We start from the raw sequence: 27735 nt of genomic DNA on the forward strand, positions 1-27735 counted from the left end.
TTCTATCAATCTGGTCTTTAATTCACATGAATAATTTCTACAAAAACAGATCTACAGAAATAAAAACAGTTTTTTTAATAATATAGTAACCTTACATTCAATAACTCTACTTCCAATTAACAGCTCAACATCTACACACGGTGTGTACTGCACAGACTGAAGAGATAACATAATGAATAATATTATATGGACAGGGATGACCTGATCCTAGATCAGTACTCCAACTCTGAGACACTGAATAAATCCATTTGTTACAAACTCCTCTGACTATGGCATACATGACAGAAATAGTCAGAGGAGTTGGGTAGAACACAGATCTGGGATCAGGCTTGAATTGAGCGGGTCATGGAGACAGTACCAGCAGAACTCTACGTAAACCTCAGTTCTGGTTCCAGAAGCAATAGGGAGGGAAGGGTGGCAGAGTGATCATTCTACAAGTGCATTACTTTGTACATAATACATCCATTTTTAACATTACACATATATCAATGTCAAATATCTAGACACCACAATATCATCAATAATAACCCACATTAAAATGAAAATGCTGTTATAATATGTGAAACAGGTCTTTGTTAAGACTGTTTCCCCATTGTGTCTACTAGAGATAATACTTGCATGCATTTAAGTGAGTCCTGCCTCTGCGCGCTCACACACACACACGGGAGTGAGCTCCAACCCATGAACATACCATCACCACATGCAACAACAAACATACAAACAATTTTTATGAAATTGTAGGCTATTTTTTCCCCGTATTTAGGCTTATCGGTTCGTTCAAGTTCATTTCCCAGACCCATTTCAATAACAGCTCTGAAAACAAAACACACATTTAAAATATCACCTGTGGTGAAAACCATCAGATTAAGAATACAGTATAGATGGATCGTTCATAATGAATCTCAGTGAATTAGAAAATGCATTGATTTCAAACAAAGTATTGATAATTAAGATAATCCCACAGACAGCGGTGCTCAGATATTCTTTAGTGTTTTCTGTGAATAGAATAGTGCTGGTTACATTCACTATGGTTACACTCCTACAGAGTAGCACAGGAACTATGCATGATGAATACTGAGATAAAACAAAAGCTACCCCAGGGGGGTTTAGTGTCAAAACTTTTAAACATCTAATAATCTTTCTTCATTATCATCAATGTTGGTTTAAATCCTGTGATTCTGGATAGGACAGTTTTTTGTATTTAGTTATGACCAGGGGTATATTATTTACGCCGATTCTGTTGTAAAATGTTCAGTCCGTTGCAAAGCATTTAGCAACAGAAACCATTTACTACAAACGGAAAACGCTTTGGAACGACAAAATGTCTATTGCACAAATTCAGGTAGGTCCCTCCCCATTTAGTACCATTTGCTTCAGTTTGGTTCTTAAAACGGTAAATGGTTTCTGTTGCAAAATGTAATAAATACACCCTATAGTGCTGGGTAGAGGTGAGAGGTGGGGTTAGGGCTAGTTTATTATCCTCTAGTACTGAGCCGATCCAAAATGAGCAGAACTGGCCTGATTACGACCCACCATAGTTTCTGAGACCATGCTGGAGGGACAATGTGAAAAGAAAATATCAGAGCCAGCACAGTAGTGTTGATTGGCACGATAGTTTGAAAAGGGTATAAAGCAAGTAGATTAGAATGAGGCAGTGACTCTTAAGCACCTCTCAGATCTAATTATTGTGATGTCAAAACACCAGTTAGATAAACCTCCAGCATTGTGCTGTGCTGTAGGGTAGTGCTGACTTGGGTTCAAATAGCATTTGAAATAATTGAAATACTTTCCGGTTTTGCTTTCATCTACCTGGAGTGCCAGATGGGGGTAGGGTTTGCACTTGTGGGACTATTCTATTGTTCAATCAAGCACAGCTAAAGTATTAGAAATGATTCAAATTGTATTTGAACCCAGGGCTGCTGCAGTGGAAAGAGATCCCAGATGCTGAGATAATGTAATCCTACACCTGGGTGTTATCACCTCAGATAGTTTCATTGGGTGAACAAATCCCATCCATGATGATACTTGTAGTAGCCTAATCCCATTCCCATCTGCTATGTTAGAGATCAGAGGCACCTTACTGCCAACACTCAAGACTATGGCTGAGTGATGTCAGTTCGACATTAGAGAACACACACACACCTGACCTCACACACAGACAGAGCATGGGTACAACAACCTCTGTGTAGGAGAGACATTCACTGACTGGATAATAATATGTCATACATAGAAGCTATGGGTTCTTCTTCTCATCTTTGAAAACTTATTTAAAATACAATATATTTACAATTATAAATAATTATCAAAAGGATAGAAGCATTAATTATATTTCTGCCACAAGTGCCAAGTCTTTACATACTTCTTACCTGGAATGTGAATAGTTAATTTAGTGAAGAGAAATACAGAAACAAAAAAGGGGAAGAAAGGACAAATTATCAGAGCAAAATAACTGAAATGAATTTCCCCAGGTAGTCTCAGAAGTGAATAGAAGAGTTCAGTATATTAGTGATAAGCTGTAAATGTTTCATTCATCTTCAGCTTATGGTGATTGAGGATCTACCTCCAGTCTCACACAGTGATTGTGGTTGGAGAATTGAAACAAGACAAATCTTCAGCGGTGTGTGTGTGTGTGTGTGTGTGTGTGTGTGTCAGGTAGGGCCCTATACATTTTTAGTTTTTCCAGATTTCCGTTTCCCCTTGTTTTTTCAGGTTTTCACTCTCAAAATCACACTTTTAAAATAGAAAACAACTAAATTGGATGTTCTAAGTCCACAACAATGCGCAAACCACATCGAGAGACCCCTTTTGATGTCTAGGAACATTTTTTAAAAATGTTTATTTTCAGGTGTAGTTACGCTTTAATTCCAGTGCTAGCAAGAGGCTGTTGTTTAGCAGTGTTTTTGTACACAAATACCCACTGGATTGATGCAAATAATATAATTCTGCTAGGTCAGCATAGGCTACTTTGTAGTTAACATTTAACTGAAGGTTTTTGTGAAAGCCTTTCCATCTACTAGAAGACTTTTCATTAGCATCATCGCTAACGGCTACACAAAGTGGTAAACGCACGCACTGCACATACAGGCGAGGAATTCTCTTTGCTTATTCAGAAACTTGCAGGAAATAAGAATCACTGATGCATTCTGTTCATGTCTTATGATAAACTTGGGAAAATGAATACATTTTCAATACATTTAGTTGATTGCCTACAAAGTTCAATAAATGTTAGCATATTGAATTATGTTTCAATGTATTGATTTCTGTGATTCCGTTCACTTTCTGTGCATTGCAGATTTTACAGGGCTCTAGTCAGGGTTAGCACTGTGGGTGTGTTATACTGCCCCGGCCCTTAGCGTAGCCAGGAGGAGGGGACCCATTGTGGCTCTGTGTCCAGTTTGTTGATCAGCCTCAGCAGCTCCTGATGGGCCTTGTCCTGGTCTGTGTTCACGATGGCTGCATCAAACAGGTGGCCAAAGTTCTGCTCCATCTCACGGGCCTTCTCGATGATGTCACGCAGCTCCTCTGGCTGATGTAGAGAAAGGGTTGGGGATAAAAAAAAGGAACACTGATTATGTTTCCCCAGGTTAGCTTGATGTTTTTCCTAGGCACTGTGCCTCGCTTGCTCTTTGGGGTTTTATGCTGGGTATCTGCAAAGCACTGACAACTGCTGATGTAAAAAGGGCTTCATAAAATACATTTGAATAATGATTGATTGCTAGATGTCAAGTGGATGAGCTTGACCAAGGCTTAGTAAACCAACCTTACTGACAGACAGGACCCTTCGGGGTCAAAACGATGGAGAAAACAGATGTGGTGTTCGAAGGATTCACTACCTTTGGGTTCTTGCTCTCTTTGGTCAGGAGGGCTCGCAACCGTTCTTGGGAGGGAGGAGCGATGAAGATAATGTAAGGCTTCAGATCCGAGCTACGCAGAGTCTTCAACGACTGGAGAGAGGGAGAGAACTCCCAGTCAGACATGGCAGCAACATAGACAACTTATGTTCTCTTATAATACCTCTTCTTTTCCCTCTGTCTGTCCTCCTCTCCCTCTCAACTCTCTATATTATTTCCTTCCCCCCTCCCCTCCCCTCCCTCAGCCTCTCCCCCTCACCTGTGTGTGCAGACAGAGCAGGCAGATCTTGCCCGTGTTGATGAGTTGGCGGACAGAGTCGGTGCTGGTTCCGTACAGGTTCTTCTCAAACTCTCCCGACTCAATGAACTTCCCCGCAGTGGCGTCCATGTCAAAGGCCTGGCGGGAGACAAAGTGGTAGTCTCTCCCACTCACCTCCACATCACGCCTGTTCCGCGTCGTGTCTGGAATGAGCAAAAATAAAACACATGATCAACATTTTTATTGCTAAAAAAACAAAACAAGAACAGGACAGAGGAAGGGATACAACAGACAGTGACTGAAAAATCATATCTGGAATGAATACAAATGATCAAATTCTATACCCTCCAAATGTGTTGAGGAATATTAACTCCCTACAGCACAAAGACATTCTCATTGACCAGATGGTTTTCCCCTAAAACATCTAGAATCTTTACTACCTAGTACAAGGGATGCACAATATATCGGTAAACATAACAGAATCGGATGATGTTAGCTAAAAATGCCAACAACGGTATCGGCCCGATGTCTAGTTTAACGCCGATGTGCAAACCCGATGTCAAAGCTGATGTGCATACCTATATAATGTACAGTTGAAGTCAGAAGTTTACATACACTTAGGTTGGAGTCATTAAAACTCGTTTTTCAACCACTCCACAAATGTCTTGTTAACAAACTATAGTTTTGGCAAGTCGGTTAGGACATCTACTTTGTGGATGACAAGTAATTTTTCCAACAATTGTTACAGACAGATTATTTCACTGTATCACAATTCCAGTGGGTCAGAAGTTTACATACACTAAGCTGACTGTGCCTATAAACAGCTTGGAAAATTCCAGAAAATGATGTCATGGCTTTAGAAGCTTCTGATAGGCTAATTGACATAATTTGGGTCAATTGGAGGTGTACCTGTGGATGTATTTCAAGGCCTACCTTCAAACTCAGTGCCTCTTTGCTTGACATCATGGGAAAATCAAAAGAAATCAGCCAAAAACTGAGATAAAAATAATTGTAGACCTCCACAAGTCTGGTTCATCCTTGGGAGCAATTTCCAAAGCCCTCAAGGTACCACGTTCCTCTGTTTAAACAATAGTACGTAAGTATGAACACCATGGGACCACGCAGCCGTCATATCGCTCAGGAAGGAGACATGTTCTGTCTCCTAGAGATGAACGTACTTTGGTGCGAAAAGTGCAAATCAATCCCAGAACAGCAGCAAACCTTGTGAAGATGCTGGAGGAAACCAGTACAAAAGTATCTATATCCACAGTAAAACGAGTCCTATATCGACATAACCTGAAAGGCCACTCAGCAAGGAAGAAGCCACTGCTCCAAAACTACCATTAAAAAGCCAGACTACTGTTTGCAACTGCACATGGGGACAAAGAGCATACATTTTTGGATAAATGTCCTCTGGTCTGAAGAAACAAAAATAGAACTGTTTCGCCATAATGACCATTGTTATTTTTGGAGGAAAAAGGGGGAGGCTTGCAAGCCGAAAAACACTATCCCAACCGTGAAGCATGGGGGTGGCAGCATCATGTTGTGGGGGTGCTTTGCTGCAGGAGGGACTGGTGCACTTCACAAAATAGATGGCATCGTGAGGAATGAAAATTATGTGGATATATTGAAGCAACATCTCAAGAGATCAGTCAGGAAGTTAAAGCTTGGTCGCAAATGGGCCTTCCAAATGGACAATGACCCCAAGCATACTTCCAAAGTAGTGGCAAAATGGCTTAAGGACAACAAAGTGAAGGTATTGGAGTGCCCATCACAAAGCCCTGACCTAAATCCTATTGAAAATTTGTGGGCAGAACTGAAAAAGCATGTGCGAGCAAGGAGACCTACAAACCTAACTCAGTTACACCAGCTCTGTCAGGGGGAATGGGCCAAAATTCACCCAACTTATTGTGGAAGGCTACCCGAAATGTTTGACCAAAGTTAAACAATTTAAAGGCAATGCTACCAAATACTAATTGAGTGTATGTAAACTTCTGACCCACTGGGAATGTGATGAAAGAAATAAAAGCTGAAACAAATCATTCTCTCTACTATTATTCTGACATTTCACATTCTTAAAGTGGTGATCCTAACTGACCTAAGACAGGGAATTTTTACTAGGATTAAATGTCAGGAATTGTGAAAAACGGAGTTTAAATGTATTTGGCTAATGTGTATGTAAACTTCAGATTTCAACTGTAGGTACATGACGCCATGTAAAATTTTGCTCTACACGTGCAACACAGCATTCCTAACCTAGCCTACCCAGCATGTCTACAGTGTTGATCGAGTAATCAACAAGTCGAGCAGTCATTTGAAAGAATAAGATAATTTCAGCAAGACAACTCAAAGGCGAAATCCATTGACGCCAAGAGAATGGAATTCATTGCTCTTGATAATCAACCGTTCTCTGTCGTGGGTGATGTTGGTTTTCGTGACTGGTCGAGCCCCGGTACACATTAACATAACCAAGTGCGCTATTTTTCAAATGTTGCCTTACCAAGTTATACAGTAATAACTACACGACATACTATGGAAGGCCATTTGGGTCTTTGCGTGTCAAAAAATATATTTGACGAGTTAAATAAGCTTTTCATTTGCACAGTTCTATTATAGAATGTTTTGAATTTGCACGTGCAAGCCAAGCCACCACCACCATCAGTAGCACTGTCAAAGCTGTACAAAAACGTCTGCAAACAAGCAACCACGAACAATGTGTTTACAATACCGCGTTGGTAATAAAGTATTATTTGTTCGACCACAAACGTCTGGGGTAGCTAGCTAGCTTTAGCTTGTGTGAGGGTTGAAAATATGCTTGGCCTATAATGGGGGTGTCTGTGTGTGCTGGAAGTAACATTTTGCAACATATGGTGTGACTAGCGGGAAGGCTGTGGTTAACCTTGAGTGGGAACAGTATGTTAAATGAGGACACATACATAGAAAAGAATGTTGCAAGGCGGGAACAGTATGTTGAGCTATTGACACATGCATAGAAAACAATGAGGTAATCTGCAACGCTGGACAGCTAAAGCCTGGGGGCTGGGACCAGCCTGTGCGCCAACGATAGGCTGAGTAAGTCTAAACCACACTCAGCCTCTACTCTGACAGGCCAGCTCAGAAGCGGGAACTACCTCTGTCAGAAGTATATTAGAAGAACTTTGTCAGGAAACAAGTCAGTTCTCTGTTCTGCCCTGCGTGGTGTTACAGTGAACCCGTATATACGAAAATTGCATTTACCATTTATTGCTTGAATTTAATAAAAGTACTTATAGTATATTCAGTGACTTTGCATCACATTTTATCCTGATACCAGATTTGATTGACGCAACCCTAACACTTGGTACCTAGGTAGCACCAATACAACAAGCCTGAAAACAATGACCAGTAGAAACTGCAGTCATTTTTACTATCCTTAGCAATGATTTAGGAATCCTTGTGAATAAGTATTAGCTAGGTAGCCACTTGTTGTTCACCTATTGAAATTGAACTTCAGTTCATGAAAATAAATAGCTAGCCAGCCCAAAGCTAACGTTATAAGCAGCCAGCTAGCTGGCTAGTGAGGCTCGACCGGACAGGGTTATGTGTTGTGAAGCTAGCCACAATAAGGATTAGGCACAATAGTGGAATTTGCATAAAAGTACCCCATTGAAAGTAATGCAGAAGGTTACAATTGGTGGAATCATGCCATATTTAGACTAGATAGGTTGAAATGTGAAATGGGTAACAGTCTACCCGGTGACACCCACAGAACACAACTGTTAAGAGTTGTAGCTCTTATCGCGGGACTGTGACATCACCTCCCCAGTCAGCCTATTGTGTGTATTGACATTCATATTGCACTGTATAGCTTTACCTAAGGATTGGGGAGCAATGAAATGGGGAATCAGTCTACTCAATACTCCTCCTCAGAGTTATCAGACCCAAACATCCATGCAGTATTGTTTTTCCTTGGGAATAGTGTTCAATACACATAATTCAATACACATAGGTTGACAATAAATGTGTCTCAATTCACAGTTGTTTCAGAGTCCCGCAATAAGAGCTACGATGCTAATGTTCTCTGGGTGTCACTGATCCACAAACCATAAGTAAGGTTGTACAGTGAAATAAGTATACTCCCAAAGAAATTCTAAAGTATAATACATTCAGTGTGATTTAAACAGATTTTTAAGTGAAAGAAATCGGTTTTGATTATGTTTTACTGGTAATGGGGACATGCGTAAATGCTAACAAAATAACTTTTTGGTCAGTGTGGTGTGTGTGTGTGTAACCTTTATTTAACAAGGCAAGTCAGTTAAGAACAAATTCTTATTTACAATGACAGCCAAACCCAGACGACGTTGGGCCAATTGTGCGCCACCCTATGGGACTCCCAATCACGGCCAGATGTGATACAGCCTGGATTCGAACCAGGGACTGTAGTGACACCTCTTGCACTGAGATGCAGTGCCTTAGACTACTGCGTCCATGTGTGTGTTAACTATTTAACTGTACTAGAATGCTTAAAAGGCCGCTCAAATTTTAAATGTCGGTATCAGGTTTTTTTGTCAAGGAAAATATCGGATATCGTATCGGCCAAAAATGTCATATGAGTGCATCATTACCTAGTACCCATTGTCTGGCGTCAGACTGTGTCACTCCTACGCAAAGCTCGTCCCTCAGTCGTCGCAGTACCTGACGTTCGACAATGGACTAGTACCTACATAGATCAGCCTGATAATACATGTACAGTGAATAAGTCCAAGAGAGAGTTTGAGGATAGCCTTCAGGGAGCACTGAGGTGTGCAGTTCAAGGGGAAAGTTCACTCCTGAAAATAAACTTTGATCAATTTGACACTTACGTGGGACAGCTCCCCCAAATCTGTCTGGCTGGCTGGACAGCAGTCTCTGTCTCAAGTCGTTCTGCCCACAGTTGGGAGGACCAATCAGGGCGATGGGTCGCTTTCGATTGGCTGGCTGGTGGTAGAGCGCCATCTCCTCATAGGTCAGGATCTCCTCACTGTCGTTGTCTGGGGAGCAGCAGAGATAGACAAAACAGGAACAAGACAGTTTTAGTTCAATTTCAAACACTATTCCTATCTTGGTATAATGAAAAAGACTTGAGCCTGAGAAAGGCCTCTAGCTGAAACGTCAACATTTATCCTGTTCTTGTCATTTCTTCTACTATATCTTGGGGTCATTCCAACCACAGTCCATTACAGAGAAAATACAAACTTTCCTAGTACATCGTCTTTTGGCTAAAGCAAGTGATCTCTCTTTCTCAGGCCTACGACTACTAGGGCTATTTTTTGCTCAGGTTATACATTTACATTTACATTTAAGTCATTTAGCAGACGCTCTTATCCAGAGCGACTTACAAATTGGTGCATTCACCTTATATCCAGTGGAACAACCACTTTACAATATAAAATAGTAACCCGGGGTATTAGAGATATGAGTAACAGTCAATAGTGATAAGGGAAGAGTAAGTGTGAATAACTTCACATGCATAATGCATAAGCATTAAAACAAGCACATTCCAGAACCAGAGACAAACAGCCCCTCCAGCAACCAGTACTCATATTCACCAAGAGTTTCAGAGTAGTAGTGCTGATCTAGGATCAGGTCCTCCGTGCCCAATATAATCTCATACACTATGATCTAAAATACAAAACTGATCCTAGATCAGTACTCCTACTCTGAGACACTGAATACGGGCCCAGGGTACCCACATAGGGTCATTCTACACCAGTCTGCAAACATCTCTGCTACAGCACTACTACCACGTTCTACTTCCAGCCATCTGGTCCATAGGGAGTGGGACTAAGAGACTACGCACCAGCCATCCTAAACTGCAATCAAATAACTGCACGACACCTGCAATATTCACTGAGTGTACAAAACATTACTAACATCTTCCTAATATTGAGTTGCACCCCCTTTTGCCCTCAGAATAGCCTCAGTTGGTCTGACTCTACAAGGTGTCAAAAGCATTCCACAGGGATGTTGACTCCAATGCTTCCCACAGTTGTGTCAACTTGGCTGGATGTCCTTAGGGTGGTGGACCATTCTTGATACACACAGGAAACTGTTGAGCATTAAAAAGCCAGCAGCGTTTCAATTCTTGACACAAACCGGTGTGCCTGGCACCTACTGTCATACTCCTTCCAAAAGGCACTTAAATATTTTGTCTGACCCATTAGGGTAAGAATGGCACACATACACAATCCATGTCTCAAGGCTTCAAAATCCTTCTTTAACCTGTCTCCTCCCCTTCATCTACACTGATTTGAAGTGGATTTAACAAGTGACATCAATAAGGGATCATAAAATTCACCTGGTCAGTCTGTCATGGAAAAAGCATGGGTGTGTGTAAATGTACTTGGTGAATTCTTCTGAGCTGGCTTTACCATCATTCTGCTTGACGTTGTAAAGGAGCTTCTTCCTCTTCTTCTTGTTCTTCTTAGCACACCACAGCTTTCCCGACTTCTCAGGCTCTTTATCCTCTTCTATGGTCTGCTTCATGGCCTCTCTCTGCTGCTGGAAGCTCTTGCCTGCATTCACAAAGAGAAGAGATGTTGTTAAACACGGTCTGATAACCTACATTAATGTTCTGAAACTGGTCCAGTTTGTTGAGAGGCATTTTATTTATCCTTTAATTAACCAGAAAAGTCACATTCAGATTGACATATTTTTTTCAAGTCAGACCTGGCCAAGAAAGCAACACACACAAAAGTAAAAACTGCAAATAGCATAAGATAACTTTCAGAGGTTTCCAAGCAAAGTTCTCCTTAACAGTCCTTCAATCTGTGTAGAGGCTGGGTAGCGTACCTGGTACTAGCCCGGCCAGGGGCTGGTTGGGGTCAGGGTAGCGTACCTGGTACTAGCCCGGCCAGGGGCTGGTTTGGGTCAGGGTAGCGTACCTGGTACTAGCCCGGCCAGGGGCTGGTTTGGGTCAGGGTAGCGTACCTGGTACTAGCCCGGCCAGGGGCTGGTTGTCCTCGTCTCCGTCCCTGTAGGCCTGCCACCAGTTGGGGTCATCCTGGCTAATGATGTGGAGGATATCTCCCTTCTGGAAGCACAGGCCCAGTTCCCTGCACGGCACGTACGGGTCATCAGACGGGTCGTAGTCAAAGTGAGCCTTCACATGGACCTGGTGGAAAAGAGGACACAAGACATTACCTCAGTTTTTCTAGTTAATCTATACTGTATATTCTAGAATTACATTAAGATTCACATTTGTAAATATGGTCATGTAGCAGATGCTCTAATTAAGCATTAAGGCCCGAGAAGGTCTGTTATATTTGCCATATACCACAAACCCCCGAGGTGCCTTATTGCTATTATAAACTGGTTACCAAAGTAATTAGAGCAGTAAAAAATAAATGTTTTGTCATACTATCTGATATACCATGGCTGTCAACCAATCAGTATTCTGGGCTCGAACCACCCAGTTTATAATCCAAAACAATGTAGTGTTCATAAGTACATATTCAGTATGTGGTGGCCCATGTGGGAATCAAAGCAACATTGGCTATGGGTCAGAACCATGCTGTCCAACCCACTAAGAACCATTGGAACTTGGAACAGTGTGATTGCTACAGATAGACGGACATCACAGCTGAGAGGAGAGGTGGTCGGAGATGGAGATGTGTCTGTACTCACCACAGTCTCTGATGGGTGGGGTTTTGGTCTGTACTCACCACAGTCTCTGATGGGCGGGGGTTTGGTCTGTACTCACCACAGTCTCTGATGGGCGGGGGTTTGGTCTGTACTCACCACAGTCTCTGATGGGCGGGGGTTTGGTCTGTACTCACCACAGTCTCTGATGGGTGGGGGTTTGGTCTGTACTCATCACAGTCTCTGATGGGTGGGGGTTTGGTCTGTACTCCCCAGTCTCTGATGGGTGGGGGTTTGGTCTGTACTCCCCAGTCTCTGATGGGTGGGGGTTTGGTCTGTACTCCCCAGTCTCTGATGGGTGGGGGTTTGGTCTGTACTCCCCAGTCTCTGATGGGTGGGGGTTTGGTCTGTACTCCCCAGTCTCTGATGGGTGGGGGTTTGGTCTGTACTCCCCAGTCTCTGATGGGTGGGGGTTTGGTCTGTACTCCCCAGTCTCTGATGGGTGGGGGTTTGGTCTGTACTCCCCAGTCTCTGATGGGCGGGGGTTTGGTCTGTACTCACCACAGTCTCTGATGGGCGGGGGTTTGGTCTGTACTCCCCAGTCTCTGATGGGCGGGGGTTTGGTCTGTACTCCCCAGTCTCTGATGGGGGGGGTTTTGGTCTGTACTCACCACAGTCTCTGATGGGCGGGGGTTTGGTCTGTACTCATCACAGTCTCTGATGGGTGGGGTTTGGTCTGTACTCATCACAGTCTCTGATGGGTGGGGTTTTGGTCTGTACTCACCACAGTCTCTGATGGGCGGGGGTTTGGTCTGTACTCACCACAGTCTCTGATGGGCGGGGGTTTGGTCTGTACTCATCACAGTCTCTGATGGGTGGGGTTTTGGTCTGTACTCACCACAGTCTCTGATGGGTGGGGTTTTGGTCTGTACTCACCACAGTCTCTGATGGGTGGGGTTTTGGTCTGTACTCACCACAGTCTCTGATGGGTGGGGTTTTGGTCTGTACTCACCACAGTCTCTTTGATGGGTGGGGGTTTGTTCTGTGAGCTGGGGATAAGGATGAAGGTCAGGGTGCCGTGCATTTCGGCCAGGATGTCGAAGACCTCGTTGACGTCCTTCCCTCTGATCTCCACTCCGTTGATCTCCAGAACCTCGTCTCCTTCATGCAGCAGCCCGCTGCGCTCCGCCGCCCCGCCCTTCACGATGCGGCTTATTACCACGGTATCCATGTCGTTACGCACTGTCGCACCCTGCCGCACATACACAGGGTGAGGAACAGAGGTTAGTGATAGATTCAGGAGGGATTCAACTTTTCTTATATGAGAGATGTCGGTTTTGTCTGAAAAGTGTACATTCATTCAAATGTATTTTATAAAGCCCTTTTTACATCAGCAGCTGTCAAAAAGTGCTATACAGAAACCTAGCCTAAAACCTATATACAAGCGGTCAAATCCTCGATTCCTCCCGTACTTGATTCGTCGCTACACTCTCAAAGCTCATTGGGGGGGATCCCGAAGGGAGGGACCTTGGCGCATCTCCTCCAATAAGCTTTGAGAGAGGAATTGAGAAAACAAAGACTGGAAGAACCGAGGATTTGACAGCTGGGACTTTTCAGACAGCCTATGTCTACTCATATGATGATTCATGACTGTTGGTGTGTTTTAAAGGAGTCTCTCTCACCAGTGGGATGTCCCTGGCCTTCTCCATGCGGACTATCTTGACAGTCTCCCCTCCCCACTGGGTGAGAGCCTCACAGGGGTCATGGGTCAGGGGCTCCATCTGCATCTCCTGCTCCGCAACACAGTCATGGGCCAGAAGCACCGCCTGGGGAGGTACAGGGGACATAGGGTTAGCCTTACTGGGTTAACTAACCAGACTCTAGCTGCTAGAGGGTTGGATGCAGAGACACAGGTTAGACTGGCACACCAAGACACAGGTTAGACTGGCACACCAAGACACAGGTTAGACTGGCACACCAAGACACAGGTTAGACTGGCACACCAAGACACAGACTCCATACAGTCATGGGCCAGCAGTACCTACTGGGGAGGGACAGGGGACACAGGGGATGTGCTGGTCAGAATTACTGGGTTAACTAGACACTTTTATAGGAAACAACATCACTTCCACTCTCCACCAAACAGTCACTGGCCAGCAGCACTGAAAGGCACAGAGAGCACCAGTCATACATTCTGGGTTAACTACTAGCCTTTTACAATATGCACACACACCAACTCAGTGGCCTTGTGGTTAGTGTCCGGCCTGAGGTTGGAACGTAGGGGTTCGATCCCCGGTCGAGTCACACCTCTCTGCTTGCCAGTCAGCTTTAAGGAGATGGATTGGGGGGTAAGGCCATGTGAAAGACTAGCATCATGTCTAGTGGGTGTACTTCTACATCAAGCTGCCTCACTCTAAAGAAACAGGAGATATGCCCCTATGGGCGGTTCTGGCTCAGACAAGGCTTACTTGAAGATAACAATCAGACTTAGTAGGTTAACTTTCAGTGACTTGAAAAGTAAACACAAAGGCAGATATAGGCACATGAACGCACGCATCCACACCCACAGAGACCTGTCTCTAACAGTACTGTAGTCATTACTTCCAGAGCCCCTTGCTATTCTTCTATTTCCTGCCCTGAACCTTAGTCACTGCTCTAGCCGGCCACCACCCGGTACTCTACCCTGCAGCCTAGAGACTGTTCTAGATGGCTACCACACGGAACTCTACCCTGCAGCCTAGAGACTGTTCTAGATGGCTACCACACGGAACTCTACCCTGCAGCCTAGAGACTGTTCTAGATGGCTACCACACGGAACTCTACCCTGCAGCCTAGAGACTGTTCTAGATGGCTACCACACGGAACTCTACCCTGCAGCCTAGAGACTGTTCTAGATGGCTACCACACGGTACTCTACCCTGCAGCCTAGAGACTGTTCTAGATGGCTACCACACGGAACTCTACCCTGCAGCCTAGAGACTGTTCTAGATGGCTACCACACGGTACTCTACCCTGCAGCCTAGAGACTGTTCTAGATGGCTACCACACGGTACTCTACCCTGCAGCCTAGAGACTGTTCTAGATGGCTACCACACGGTACTCTACCCTGCAGCCTAGAGACTGTTCTAGATGGCTACCACCCGGTACTCTACCCTGCAGCCTAGAGACTGTTCTAGATGGCTACCACCCGGTACTCTACCCTGCAGCCTAGAGACTGTTCTAGATGGCTACCACCCGGTACTCTACCCTGCAGCCTAGAGACTGTTCTAGATGGCTACCACACGGAACTCTACCCTGCAGCCTAGAGACTGTTCTAGATGGCTACCACCCGGTACTCTACCCTGCAGCCTAGAGACTGTTCTAGATGGCTACCACACGGAACTCTACCCTGCAGCCTAGAGACTGTTCTAGATGGCTACCACACTGTACTCTACCCTGCAGCCTAGAGACTGTTCTAGATGGCTACCACACGGAACTCTACCCTGCAGCCTAGAGACTGTTCTAGATGGCTACCACACTGTACTCTACCCTGCAGCCTAGAGACTGTTCTAGATGGCTACCACCCGGTACTCTACCCTGCAGCCTAGAGACTGTTCTAGATGGCTACCACCCGGTACTCTACCCTGCAGCCTAGAGACTGTTCTAGATGGCTACCACACGGAACTCTACCCTGCAGCCTAGAGACTGTTCTAGATGGCTACCACACGGTACTCTACCCTGCAGCCTAGAGACTGTTCTAGATGGCTACCACACGGAACTCTACCCTGCAGCCTAGAGACTGTTCTAGATGGCTACCACACTGTACTCTACCCTGCAGCCTAGAGACTGTTCTAGATGGCTACCACACTGTACTCTACCCTGCAGCCTAGAGACTGTTCTAGATGGCTACCACACTGTACTCTACCCTGCAGCCTAGAGACTGTTTTAGATGGCTACCACCCGGTACTCTACCCTGCAGCCTAGAGACTGTTCTAGATGGCTACCACCCGGTACTCTACCCTGCAGCCTAGAGACTGTTCTAGATGGCTACCACCCGGTACTCTACCCTGCAGCCTAGAGACTGTTCTAGATGGCTACCACACTGTACTCTACCCTGCAGCCTAGAGACTGTTCTAGATGGCTACCACACTGTACTCTACCCTGCAGCCTAGAGACTGTTCTAGATGGCTACCACACTGTACTCTACCCTGCAGCCTAGAGACTGTTTTAGATGGCTACCACCCGGTACTCTACCCTGCAGCCTAGAGACTGTTCTAGATGGCTACCACCCGGTACTCTACCCTGCAGCCTAGAGACTGTTCTAGATGGCTACCACACTGTACTCTACCCTGCAGCCTAGAGACTGTTCTAGATGGCTACCACACTGTACTCTACCCTGCAGCCTAGAGACTGTTCTAGATGGCTACCACCCGGTACTCTACCCTGCAGCCTAGAGACTGTTCTAGATGGCTACCACCCGGTACTCTACCCTGCAGCCTAGAGACTGTTCTAGATGGCTACCACCCGGTACTCTACCCTGCAGCCTAGAGACTGTTCTAGATGGCTACCACCCGGTACTCTACCCTGCAGCCTAGAGACTGTTCTAGATGGCTACCACACTGTACTCTACCCTGCAGCCTAGAGACTGTTCTAGATGGCTACCACACTGTACTCTACCCTGCAGCCTAGAGACTGTTCTAGATGGCTACCACACTGTACTCTACCCTGCAGCCTAGAGACTGCTGTACATAGAGTCATGGAACACTGGTCACTTTAATAATGTTTACATGCTGTTTCACCCACTTTATATGTATACACTGTATTCTAGTCAAGGCCTAGTCATCCTATATTTATTTTCTAGATTATGTGTGTATTTTTATTACAAGGTACTACTGCACTGTTGCACCTAGAAACACAAGCATTTCGCTGCACCTGCGATAACATCTGCAGATCTGTTTACGCGACCAATAAACTTTGATTTGATTCATGTGGAAGGAAGAAAATCCAGGAGGAGAAACATGATAAGAAACCTTCAGTAAGTAGTAACAGACTAACAGCCATATCATCCCCTGGGGAGAAAGGCCTGGTTAGTTACCTCACTAGGTCTACCTTCTTCCTCTCCTCCATCCTCCTGTGTGTTGGGTCATGTTCAGTAGGGCACACAGTAGCAAAACATTCAGGTAGTACCTCCCTTATCAATCTGTTTCAAACCGTCCCTCCCTACTGAACATGCACTGGTCTCAGAGGAGCAGCAGCATCACTGGCCTCCCGAGTGGCGCAGCGGTCTAAGGCACTGCATTGAAGTGCTAGAGACGTCATTAGAGACCCTGGTTTGATTCCAGGCTGTGTCACAACCGGCCGTGATCAGGAGTCCCAAAGGGTGGCGCACAATTGGTTCAGTGTTGTCCAGGTTAGGGGAGGGTTTGGCAGGGGTAGGCCGTAATTGTAAATAAGAATGTGTTCTTAACGGACTTGCCTAGTTAAATAAAATAAAAAATAATTGTAGATGTGGGGAACAGAGACAAGTCTGAGTGTAAGGGAAAGGTAGAAGTGTACAGGGCTCAGGGGAAGACAGCTTGGTCACATTGCAGAAGAAGTGTACAGGGCAAGACAGCTTGGTCACATTGCAGAAGAAGTGTACAGGGCTCAGGGCAAGACAGCTTGGTCACATTGCAGAAGAAGTGTACAGGGCTCAGGGGAAGGCAGCTTGGTCACATTGCAGAAGAAGTGTACAGGGCTCAGGGGAAGGCAGCTTGGTCACATTGCAGAAGAAGTGTACAGGGCTCAGGGGAAGGCAGCTTGGTCACATTGCAGAAGAAGTGTACAGGGCTCAGGGGAAGGCAGCTTGGTCACATTGCAGAAGAAGTGTACAGGGCTCAGGGGAAGACAGCTTGGTCACATTGCAGAAGAAGTGTACAGGGCTCAGGGGAAGACAGCTTGGTCACATTGCAGAAGAAGTGTACAGGGCTCAGGGGAAGACAGCTTGGTCACATTGCAGAAGAAGTGTACAGGGCTCAGGGGAAGACAGCTTGGTCACATTGCAGAAGAAGTGTACAGGGCTCAGGGGAAGGCAGCTTGGCCATATAGTATAAACACAGAGGAAGGATGTGGGAGAGAGATTAGGAGCCAACAGCTGAATCAACACACTCCTGACCTGAACAAACTCTAGCCCTGACAGCCAGGGGGATACGGGTTATGCTGAGGGGGATACGGGTTATGCTGAGGGGGATACGCGTTATGCTGAGGGGGATACGCGTTATGCTGAGGGGGATACGGGTTATGCTGAGGGGGATACGGGTTATGCTGAGGGGGATACGGGTTATGCTGAGGGGGATACGGGTTATGCTGAGGGGGATACGGGTTATGCTGAGGGGGATACGGGTTATGCTGAGGGGGATACGGGTTATGCTGAGGGGGATACGGGTTATGCTGAGGGGGATACGGGTTATGCTGAGGGGGATACGGGTTATGCTGAGGGGGATACGGGTTATGCTGAGGGGGATACGGGTTATGCTGAGGGGGATACGGGTTATGCTGAGGGGGATACGGGTTATGCTGAGGGGGATACAGGTTATGCTGAGGGGGATACGGGTTATGCTGAGGGGGATACGGGTTATGCTGAGGGGGATACGGGTTATGCTGAGGGGGATACGGGTTATGCTGGGACGGAGCCGCAGGTACGACAGAGACACAGCGGTTACACACAGAGACACATAATTCGTCATTCCAGTAGGAATGGATGGAAGCCTCACCTGGATATGTGGTGAGGAGAGCAGGGTGTTGAGCTCCAAACCCTCCTTGTGTTGGCTGTTATGAACCATAGACTGGACCTGAAGATGAACACACAGGAAGAAAGATGAGGGATAGGAGTCACGCCCGGAAACACATCTAATGATTTACAGCTGTTCTCTCCGATCAAAGAAATGGATCAAAAAGTAACGTATCTACAGAAAGGTTTGAAGTATTTAAATATTTCCACCCATTTGATACAATAGGCTACATTTGTTCACCAGATTAGAGGGCATAGGGTTTGTGTTAAAACATTTAGTTGACTGGTTTTCATTTTTCCTTGTGGGGTGAAAGTGAGTTATTCTAAGAGCTGGTGATCCATGCTCTGCTGATGGGCCTTGCAGCCCCAGGCCATGCAGGCCCCTAGCCATGCAGGCCCAGCCCCAGCCACAGGCCCAGGCCCAGGCCATGCAAGCAGAATAGTAAAATAACCAGTGAGTTCACAGCCTAGGCCCCAGGTTCAGCTTGGGTTATGTTCATTAGGGCACGCAGCAGAATGACAGAATGTTTTGCAATGCTAAAGAGCGTTTCTTATTGGTTACAGACACCTTTTAAAGATCCTAAGCACTAGATTCATAACATATCATACAAATTGCAACAAAAACATACATACAGATGTGCTCAAATATGTTGGTACCCTTACAGCTCATTGAAATAATGCTTCATTGCTCCTGAAAAGAGATGACATTAAAAGCTATTTTATCATGTATACTTGCATGCCTTTGGTATGTAGAATAGAATAAAGCAAAGAAGCTGTGAAAATAGATGAATTATTGCTTATTCTACAAAGATATTCTAAATTGGCCTGGAAACATTTGTTGGTACCCCTTACGAAAGATAATAATTGGATTATAGTGATATTTCAAACTAATTAGTATCACACACGTCTCCAATCTTGTAAATCAGTCATTCAGCCTATTTAAAGGGACAGAAGTAGTCACTGAGCAGTTTGATATCATTGTGTGTACCACACTGAACATGGACCAGAGAAAGCAAAGGAGAGATTTGTCTGGAGAAGGCACCCATCAAACCTGAGACAGCTGGAGCAGTTTGCTCAGGAAGAGTGGGCCAAACTAGCGGTTAACAGGTGCAGAAGTCTCATTGAGAGCTACAGAAAACGTTTGATTGCAGTGATTGCCTCTAAAGGTTGTGCAACAAAATATTAGGTTAAGGGTCCCATCATTTGTTTTATTACTTACAATATTATGAAAAAAAAAAAAAATCTAAAGCAAAGTCTGATTTCTATTAAATATGGAATAAACAATGGTGGATGCCAATTACTTTTGTCAGTTTCAAGTTATTTTAGAGAAAATTGTGCATTCTTCGTTTTTTGTGGAGGGGTACCAACAAATTTGAGCCCGCCTGCCCGTCCGTCCCATATGAAATGGATGACGTAGTACACAATACAATGGAGACCACTTTTGGCTTGTGAGCATCACTCAGAACTACAGGCTGAAATGATACAAAAGTTACATTTTAGGGCCTCCCGGGTGGCGCAGTGGTCTAGGGCACTGCATCGCAGCGCCAGCTGTGCCACCAGAGACTGGGTTCGCGCCAGGCTCTGTCGCAGCCGGCCACGACCGGGAGGTCCATGGGGCGACGCACAATTGGTCTAACGTCGTCTGGGTTAGGGAGGGTTTGGCCGGTAGGGATATCCTTGTCTCATCGCGCACCAGCGACTCCTGTGGCGGGCCGGGCGCAGTGCGCGCTAGCCTGGTAGCCAGGTGCACGGTGTTTCCTCCGACACATTGGTGCGGCTGTCTTCCGGGTTGGAGGCGCGCTGTGTAAAGAAGCAGTGCGGCTTGGTTGGGTTGTGTCTCGGAGGACGCATGGCTTTCGACCTTCGTCTCTCCCGAGCCCGTACGGGAGTTGTAGCGATGAAACAAGATAGTAATTACTAACAATTGGATACCACAAGATTGGGGAGAAAAAAGGGGGTAAAAAATAATAATAATAATAATTACATTTTAGCCAGTCAAGACAAAATCCTTCCTTTCCTGTCAACTAAGCCCAACACTAAGCCTATGGGAGGTGCGGTTTTACAAGGGTGGACACAGGCAGAAAACACCCCTCACTTAATTGGTCTCCTCCAGAGCTAGGCTAATCCCACTATGGTGTTGTTTGTGTCTCTAGTATTAGGTATACTCTGGTGACGTGGTTCACATGAGGACTGGCCAATAGGTCACTCCATACATAGGAAAGACCCCCCCAGCCCCTCCCTCTTTGAACCCTGGTGGCACTGGCTCCCTGTCAGGGACTCAGTAGATAATGATGCAGCCTCAGCGAGACAGAGAGCGAGAGAAAGAGAAAGCGCAAGAGAAAAAGACAGAGACACGCACAGTGTATCTGCAGGTTCCATCAAGTTGAATTTAAGACCTTTTTAATGCCAATTGAAATGCAATTTAATACCAATTTTGAGGTCTGCATGTGCCATAAACCTGCTAATATTCCCATATTTCTTCATGCTGTCACCAATAGAAAACATGTATAGGCTAATCATCTTCTAATGGCACTAATATATTTGGTGCTAATTCACCAGCTGGTTAAGTAGAAAGTCAAAACACATGAGCTAAATCACTACCTCTAAATCTAATTTACACTGGAAGTAGCCATGTTTAAATCTAACAGCAAAGTCATTATTCATGTCCTAAAAAACACATCTGTCATAGCCTAATACCCAATGAGGCCAATGCTCATTTCGCACGCTCCATATCTCAAATCCATATCAATATCTCAGTTGTAAAATAGACAGCTGAGAAATAAAAAAATCTACCTGCAAAGCTGAGAACATCCTCTCTTCAACTATAACAAGCATTACCAGGGCCTAAAACTAACTTTTTTGTATACCAGCCAGTGGCAGTTAGATTTTTTTTTTTTAACTACTTGCACTCTAATTTTTTACCAGGCAAAATATTTGTTTCCACAATTACACACACAAAATAAATAAATGATGAGCATGCTTAGTAATGTTTCAAAAACAAGAAATGTATTACCAGTAAGTAGTAATGTGGTATATTGCTCGATTTAATTTAACATTCAGTGACTAGAGGATTTTAACAAAAATGTTTAGCCGCCCCTTTAAGGTTACCTTGGTAACAGGGCCACTCGAGTCATCAGTGTGAGAATGTCACTAGGAGAAGCCAACTGTCTCTTCTTGATTGCAGTGGGAGCAAACTCAAACATTGAAAAGCAACCTAACATCTGAACAAAACAATGTAAACAGTCAAGAAACACAAGTCTCACTTTAGTAGACTTGAGGAAATTAGACCAACTTTTATGCCTGTGCCCATTGCTTCTAAAAACAAGTGTTGCTGCGTGAGGTGGGATAGTTATAACATTAGGATTCAGATTTATTTGTGAATGACCAGATATGAAACAAAAACAGCAGAAATACTTTGAAAACAAGCTACTGCAGCATTTACTTAGCTATAATTCACAACTCTCACTTGACAATTAAATACTCACACCGTTGAGCCCAGAGTGTTACCACGCACCAGTGTGGCTGGTGAATGAAACATTGTTACCCAGCAATGCCAAACTCTACCTGTGTTCATTTTAGGTCCTGAGTATTACACAGTATAGCTGTTTTTGTTATAGCTAGAATCAGAAGAGATTTTTCTTCTATAGGAACACAGTGGGAAAGGCAGTAAAATGTGGCCTTGCTCATTATCACTGCAGCAGGCTCCAGCAAAACAGGCACATGGGCAGGGCAGACAATTTCTTTACAGGAATTATGAAGATAATGCACTTTACTGTTTGACCAATCATTTAATAGCTAAAAAGTTAACTAGCTAGCTAACAAGTGAGCTACCTAGCCAAGCTACAAGCAATGTTTCGAATTGGCTTTCCATTTTGTAGCCTACCTCACTTGCTGTGCTCTCATCTGGCAACAGCCAACTTGCAGTGGTGCACACACACACACACACACACACACAGAGAGAGAGAGAGAGAGAGAGAGAGACAGACAGAGCCAGCCAGCGACAGACAGACCGAGACAGAGCCGGCCAGAGACACAGCCGGCCAGAGACACAGCCGGCCAGAGACACAGCCGGCCAGAGACACAGCCGGCCAGCGACAGACAGACCGAGACACAGCCGGCCAGAGACACAGCCGGCCAGAGACACAGCCGGCCAGAGATTAGGATCTGGCTAAAAATACTTGAATCAGTTATAGAACCCATTGCTCTCTATGGTTATGGGGTCTGGGGTCCACTCACCAACCAAGAGTGGGACAAAATCCAAATTGAGACTGCATGCAGAATTCTGTAAAAACATTCTGTGTACAAAGTAAAACACCAAATAATGCAACCAGAGCAGAATTTGGCCGATTCCCGCTAATTATTAAAATCCAGAAGAGCTGTTAAATTCTACAACCACCTAATAGGAAACGATTCCCAAACCTTCCATAACAAAGCCCTCACATACATAGGTGAACCTAGAGAAGCTTCCCCTCAGCCAGCTGGTTCAAAAACACAAACAGACCCCACAGAGCAACACAATTAGACCAAACCATGAGAAAACAAAAAGATAATCAACAAAAATAACTGACCAAACTGGAATGCTATTTGGCCCTTAACAGAGAGTACACAGTAGCAGAATATCTGACCACTGACTCAAAATTAAGGAAGGTTTTGACTATGTACAGACTCGGTGAGCATAGCCTTGCTATTGATAAAGGCCGCCATCGCCTGTCTTCTCTTGAGAGCCAGGTCTGCCTATGTGCACACTGCCTACAAAATGAGGTGGAAACCAAGCTGCACTTCCTAACCAAATGTATGACCATAGAGACACATATTTCCCTTAGATCACACAGACAAAGATTTTAAAACAAATTCAATCTTGGTAAAATCCCCTATCTATTGGGTGAAATACCACAGTGTGAAATCACAGCAGTAAGATGTGTGACCTGTTGCCACAAGAAAAGGGCAACCAGTGGAACACAAATACCATACCTGGAGTAAATATAACCTATATTTCTCTTTTTTTTTTTTTTTTTTTCCTTTCATACTTCAACTATTTGCACATTGTTACAACATGAATATTATAACATTTGAAAGGTATATATTATTTAACCTTTTGTGAGAGTAATGTTTACTGTTCATTTCAGATTTATTTCCCTTGTTTATTTCCCTTTTGTTTGTCTATTTCACTTGCTTTGTCAATGTAAACATATGTTTCCCATGCCAATAAAGCCCTTTGATTTGAATTGAGAGAAAGGCAGACAGAGATATAGTGAGAGAGTGCACGAGGCCCTATTGTGAGTTTCCCCGTCTAGTCCAGGTCAGTGAGTTTGAGTTGTTGATAAGTTTGGGCTCTAATGATGGGGCGAGCTGAGTACAAGAGGTGTTCTGTGCTGCTGGCTGGGGCAGAATGGGCAGAATGAGAGGACAGGAGTTTATTATGGTGTCTCATTAACACTTCACAATACAGTGATTCCAGGCATAGAGGCTTTCTCCTCAATCAAGCTTCATTAGTGGACAAAACATACAAAAAGACATTTGAAGTACTTTGGCGAGGTCCATTTAAAAGCTCTTACACTGCACAAACTCTCCTGAACTTCAAGCTCACGGCTAGTAGGCTACCTAATTCAGGCAAAAGTTTCTACAACTCCTACAAATCATACTCGATTGCTTGTGTGCATCTTAGTGTGTGTGTGTGTGTGTGCACGTGAGTCTCAGTGTGTGTGCATGTGGTATATATTCCTGTCATTGTGTCACACAGACCCTCCCCAGTCCTTAACTCTTGGCCTGTTAGCTTGGCCTCAGATCAAGTGTGTATCCCACTCATTTCCTTCTGTTCTAGTTCCCATGAAGTCTGAGGTGGGGGCTCAGCCAAAGACCAGTGGAGCGACGCACAAGTTGATTTGGAATTGAGTATACAGGAGCACTAACCCCTACTGCCTCATTCTACCCTCAGACCCTTCCCCAGCCCCACACCATTCTCCTCCCCAGCACCAACCTCTTCCCCCCCGGCCCCAAACCAACCTCTTCCCCCGGCCCCAAACCAACCTCTTCCCCCAGCCCCAAACCAACCTCTTCCCCCAGCCCCAAACCAACCTCTTCCCCCAGCCCCAAACCAACCTCTTCCCCCAGCCCCAAACCAACCTCTTCCCCCAGCCCCAAACCAACCTCTTCCCCCAGCCCCAAACCAACCTCTTCCCCCAGACCCAAACCAACCTCTTCCCCCAGCCCCAAACCAACCTCTTCCCCCAGACCTACTCAATACGCTCCAGGTACAAGTTGCCCGCAGGCAACAGATCCTAAGGTCAGCTTACTCCTCCGGAAATCCTACCCTAACCATTCTAATGCAAAACACAAAACTGTCTCTGGATCAGCCCCCCCCCCCCCCCTCCCCTCCTGAGCCACTTCTGATCTAGGATCAGTTCTTTCTACGCAAACCCTACCCTTAACCCTGACGTAGTAATACCCCAAACTGACTGAGATCAGCATCTAGGTGTCATCTCCTGGGGCAGGCCCTGAGCGCGGTGTGTGTAGGGAATAATCAATGAGGGGCTATGCGTTCTGTGGGAAATAACGCACAACGTTGAAGGTGTCTGCCACATCACACTTGCTAAGATGGTTAAAATCTGCACGCAAACTGATCAACAACTGTAACAATGTATTTGAGAGACAAGTGATCATTGTGGAACTTTATGTTTTAAATAAACATTGGAAAGAAATATAGTTTACATGCTGTCAACAATCTAATCCAACCCTCTCTGTTTTGTCCCATAGTTGCCCAGGCGTCGGTTTGTTGCTAAATAACCACTAAGAGTGGGGAAGGGTGGGCTGGGCCGGTTCACGTGCTGCTGTGAGATCTGTAAGCCCTGATCGATGATCAGTTTACCCTAACCTGACCCGTTCTAATCAGAACACCCCAAACTGACTCCAGATCAGGACTCACCTCGTGTGCCAGGCCCTGAGCACGGTCTGTGTGTGGGAAGGGCGGGCTGGGCCTGTTCATGTGCTGGGCCACAGCGTTGTGGATGTTGAAGGCCTTCTGGAAGTCAGTCTTCTGGACCAGCTGCAGCACCAGCTCCACGTCCTCCTGACTCTGGCCGTCAGACAGGCAGTGCTGCACCTGCTTCAGGGACATCAGCAGCTCCTCCAAATCTGTACGGAGGAAAGTGAGTCAGGCATACATATACTGTACTGACAGGTCACCCATAGAAATACAGTACACAAAAGCCAGATACACATGCAGAAAAAAAATAACAGTGAACTCAAAGGGACTATGGTCAACACAGGATATTAATAGCTGGGATACAACTCCAAAATTAATCAAATTCTTCAATCTAACCAGCTCTCTCAAATCCAGACCCCTCTTTTAGGCATATCTGTCCAGTGTAAGTAATACCAAAATAAGGAGAGTGTTGGTGTGTCAAATGGGGTGTGTTATTAGGAGGCTAATGTCATCTCATCTGATGGAGGACCTACTTTCTCTCTCCATATAGTTTTTTTAGGCCAGGCGGGCTACGCGACCCGTGAGACCAGGCGGGCTACGCGACCCGTGAGGCCAGGCGGGCTACGCGACCCGTGAGGCCAGGCGGGCTACGCGACCCGTGAGGCCAGGCGGGCTACGCGACCCGTGAGGCCAGGCGGGCTACGCGACCCGTGAGGCCAGGCGGGCTACGCGACCCGTGAGGCCAGGCGGGCTACGCGACCCGTGAGGCCAGGCGGGCTACGCGACCCGTTAGGCCAGGCGGGCTACGCGACCCGTGAGGCCAGGCGGGCTACGCGACCCGTGAGGCCAGGCAGGCTACGCGACATGTGAGGCCAGGCAGGCTACGCGACTCATTATTAACTTGTCAGGAAGAGTGGTAGAGCAGGCCAAGAACAGGAGACGGGGCACCCACTCAGGGAGAGAGAGCAGCCATTGTAGCCTGGTTCAGAATGTTTTGGAACAGACTTTTTAATTAATGTCCCCTCACAGGGTCCCCCCCCTCCCCGAGGATCACTCACTCACAGAGCTTTAGAACAGGAATGCACCCACCATAGGCCTACAGACTAAGGGGTGTTGTGTGTCATTCATAAGCCTACTTGGAACAGTGAACTTGGGTTAAGAGACTGAGGGAAAGCCACAGACCGACACAAAGGATACATGTGTACTGAGAGAAAAGAGATGGATGATTATAAAAGCTAGAGATGTCAAGGTCAGGTCTATTAAGCTGTAATTTTAGTCTGGTTGATGTCATGTGTCTGTCTGATGTGTTGATGCTGCAGCTTGGTCCAGGCCTCTCTTGAAGAGATGTTTATCTCAACAAGACTAACCTGGTTAAATAAAAGGTTAAATGACAGCTCTATGCTGTTCTGACAGCTCTAGAGGTGTATTCTGAATTCTAGATGGACCCCCTCCCCACTCCTGTAAATCTAAAAAGATCAACTTAAGCAAAATGGCACTTCCTTCACCACACTATCTGAGCAGTAATGTTGCCATACTTACATAGTGTGGTTGATTTTAAATTCAGCAGGACACAACCACCAACTTGTTAGAACTTTATCTTGGCTAATGACCAGAGTGATGCCAAACAACTGGCACTTAATATAACATTTAATATTGTATATCTTTGTTCTCATATTCAGGCCTACTCACCCAGTAGAGTGGGGGCCCCCAGGTTGGGTGGCAGTCCCAGTGGCCCTCCAGGGCCCTCGATGGGGTCGAAGGTGGGGTTATCGATGCCCACCTTGGGGTTCTGAGACAGCTTCTTGAGCCGTATGGAGGCAGTCAGATCCAGCTCCTGTCTGTTCCTGCCCTCCTCCTCCTTCCTCCTCCTCAGGTCTTCCTGGTGCTGACGGATCCTCTCCAGCTGGGCAGAGCGCCTCACAGGCAGGGTACGGGCACCCAGGTCCTCCGGGCAGTCCACCGCCATCTCCCTGTGCCACTGCTGGGGCTCCTCCTGGCTTCCGTCTGACTCAGTCATGTGACCGTTCATATAGGATGTGGTTATCATTATTACCCTTGCGCCTTCTCCTGCTCCTCCTCCTACGTGTGTGTGTTTGCAAGTGGTTGGCTGGGGGAAGCACTATGAGGGGTGATTTCTGCATGTCCGGAACCCGGCGGCCATGACACCCTAACTCACTACTGATGACTCGGCAGATGCTGGGATTCCAGGAGGGAAGGACACCTGCAGAACAGGAAGGGAAGAACGGTTAGTATGGTACTGCAATGCTGTCGGTCACAGACAAACCACAACATAATACAGCCACACTACCTTACATTTCAATACCAGGGATTTTTCTGCCATTGTAATTATTGGGCA

At 45.7% G+C, this 27735-nt stretch overlaps 1 protein-coding gene across 1 annotated transcript; it reads right to left on the reverse strand.

Annotated features, from left to right (window-relative positions):
• On the reverse strand, nucleotides 1-27735 carry pals1a (protein associated with LIN7 1, MAGUK p55 family member a). The gene is given in 13 exon segments (XM_071382090.1): nucleotides 1-3526; nucleotides 3834-3944; nucleotides 4111-4313; nucleotides 8952-9119; nucleotides 10500-10643; nucleotides 11059-11242; nucleotides 12722-12961; nucleotides 13392-13535; nucleotides 18441-18518; nucleotides 25380-25588; nucleotides 27069-27459; nucleotides 27461-27600; nucleotides 27693-27735. Coding segments are annotated over 13 exon segments (2217 nt in total). The 5' UTR covers nucleotides 27721-27735; the 3' UTR covers nucleotides 1-3349.

This window comes from Salvelinus alpinus, chromosome 34, assembly GCF_045679555.1.
Source record: "Salvelinus alpinus chromosome 34, SLU_Salpinus.1, whole genome shotgun sequence".
Taxonomy (NCBI): domain Eukaryota; kingdom Metazoa; phylum Chordata; class Actinopteri; order Salmoniformes; family Salmonidae; genus Salvelinus; species Salvelinus alpinus.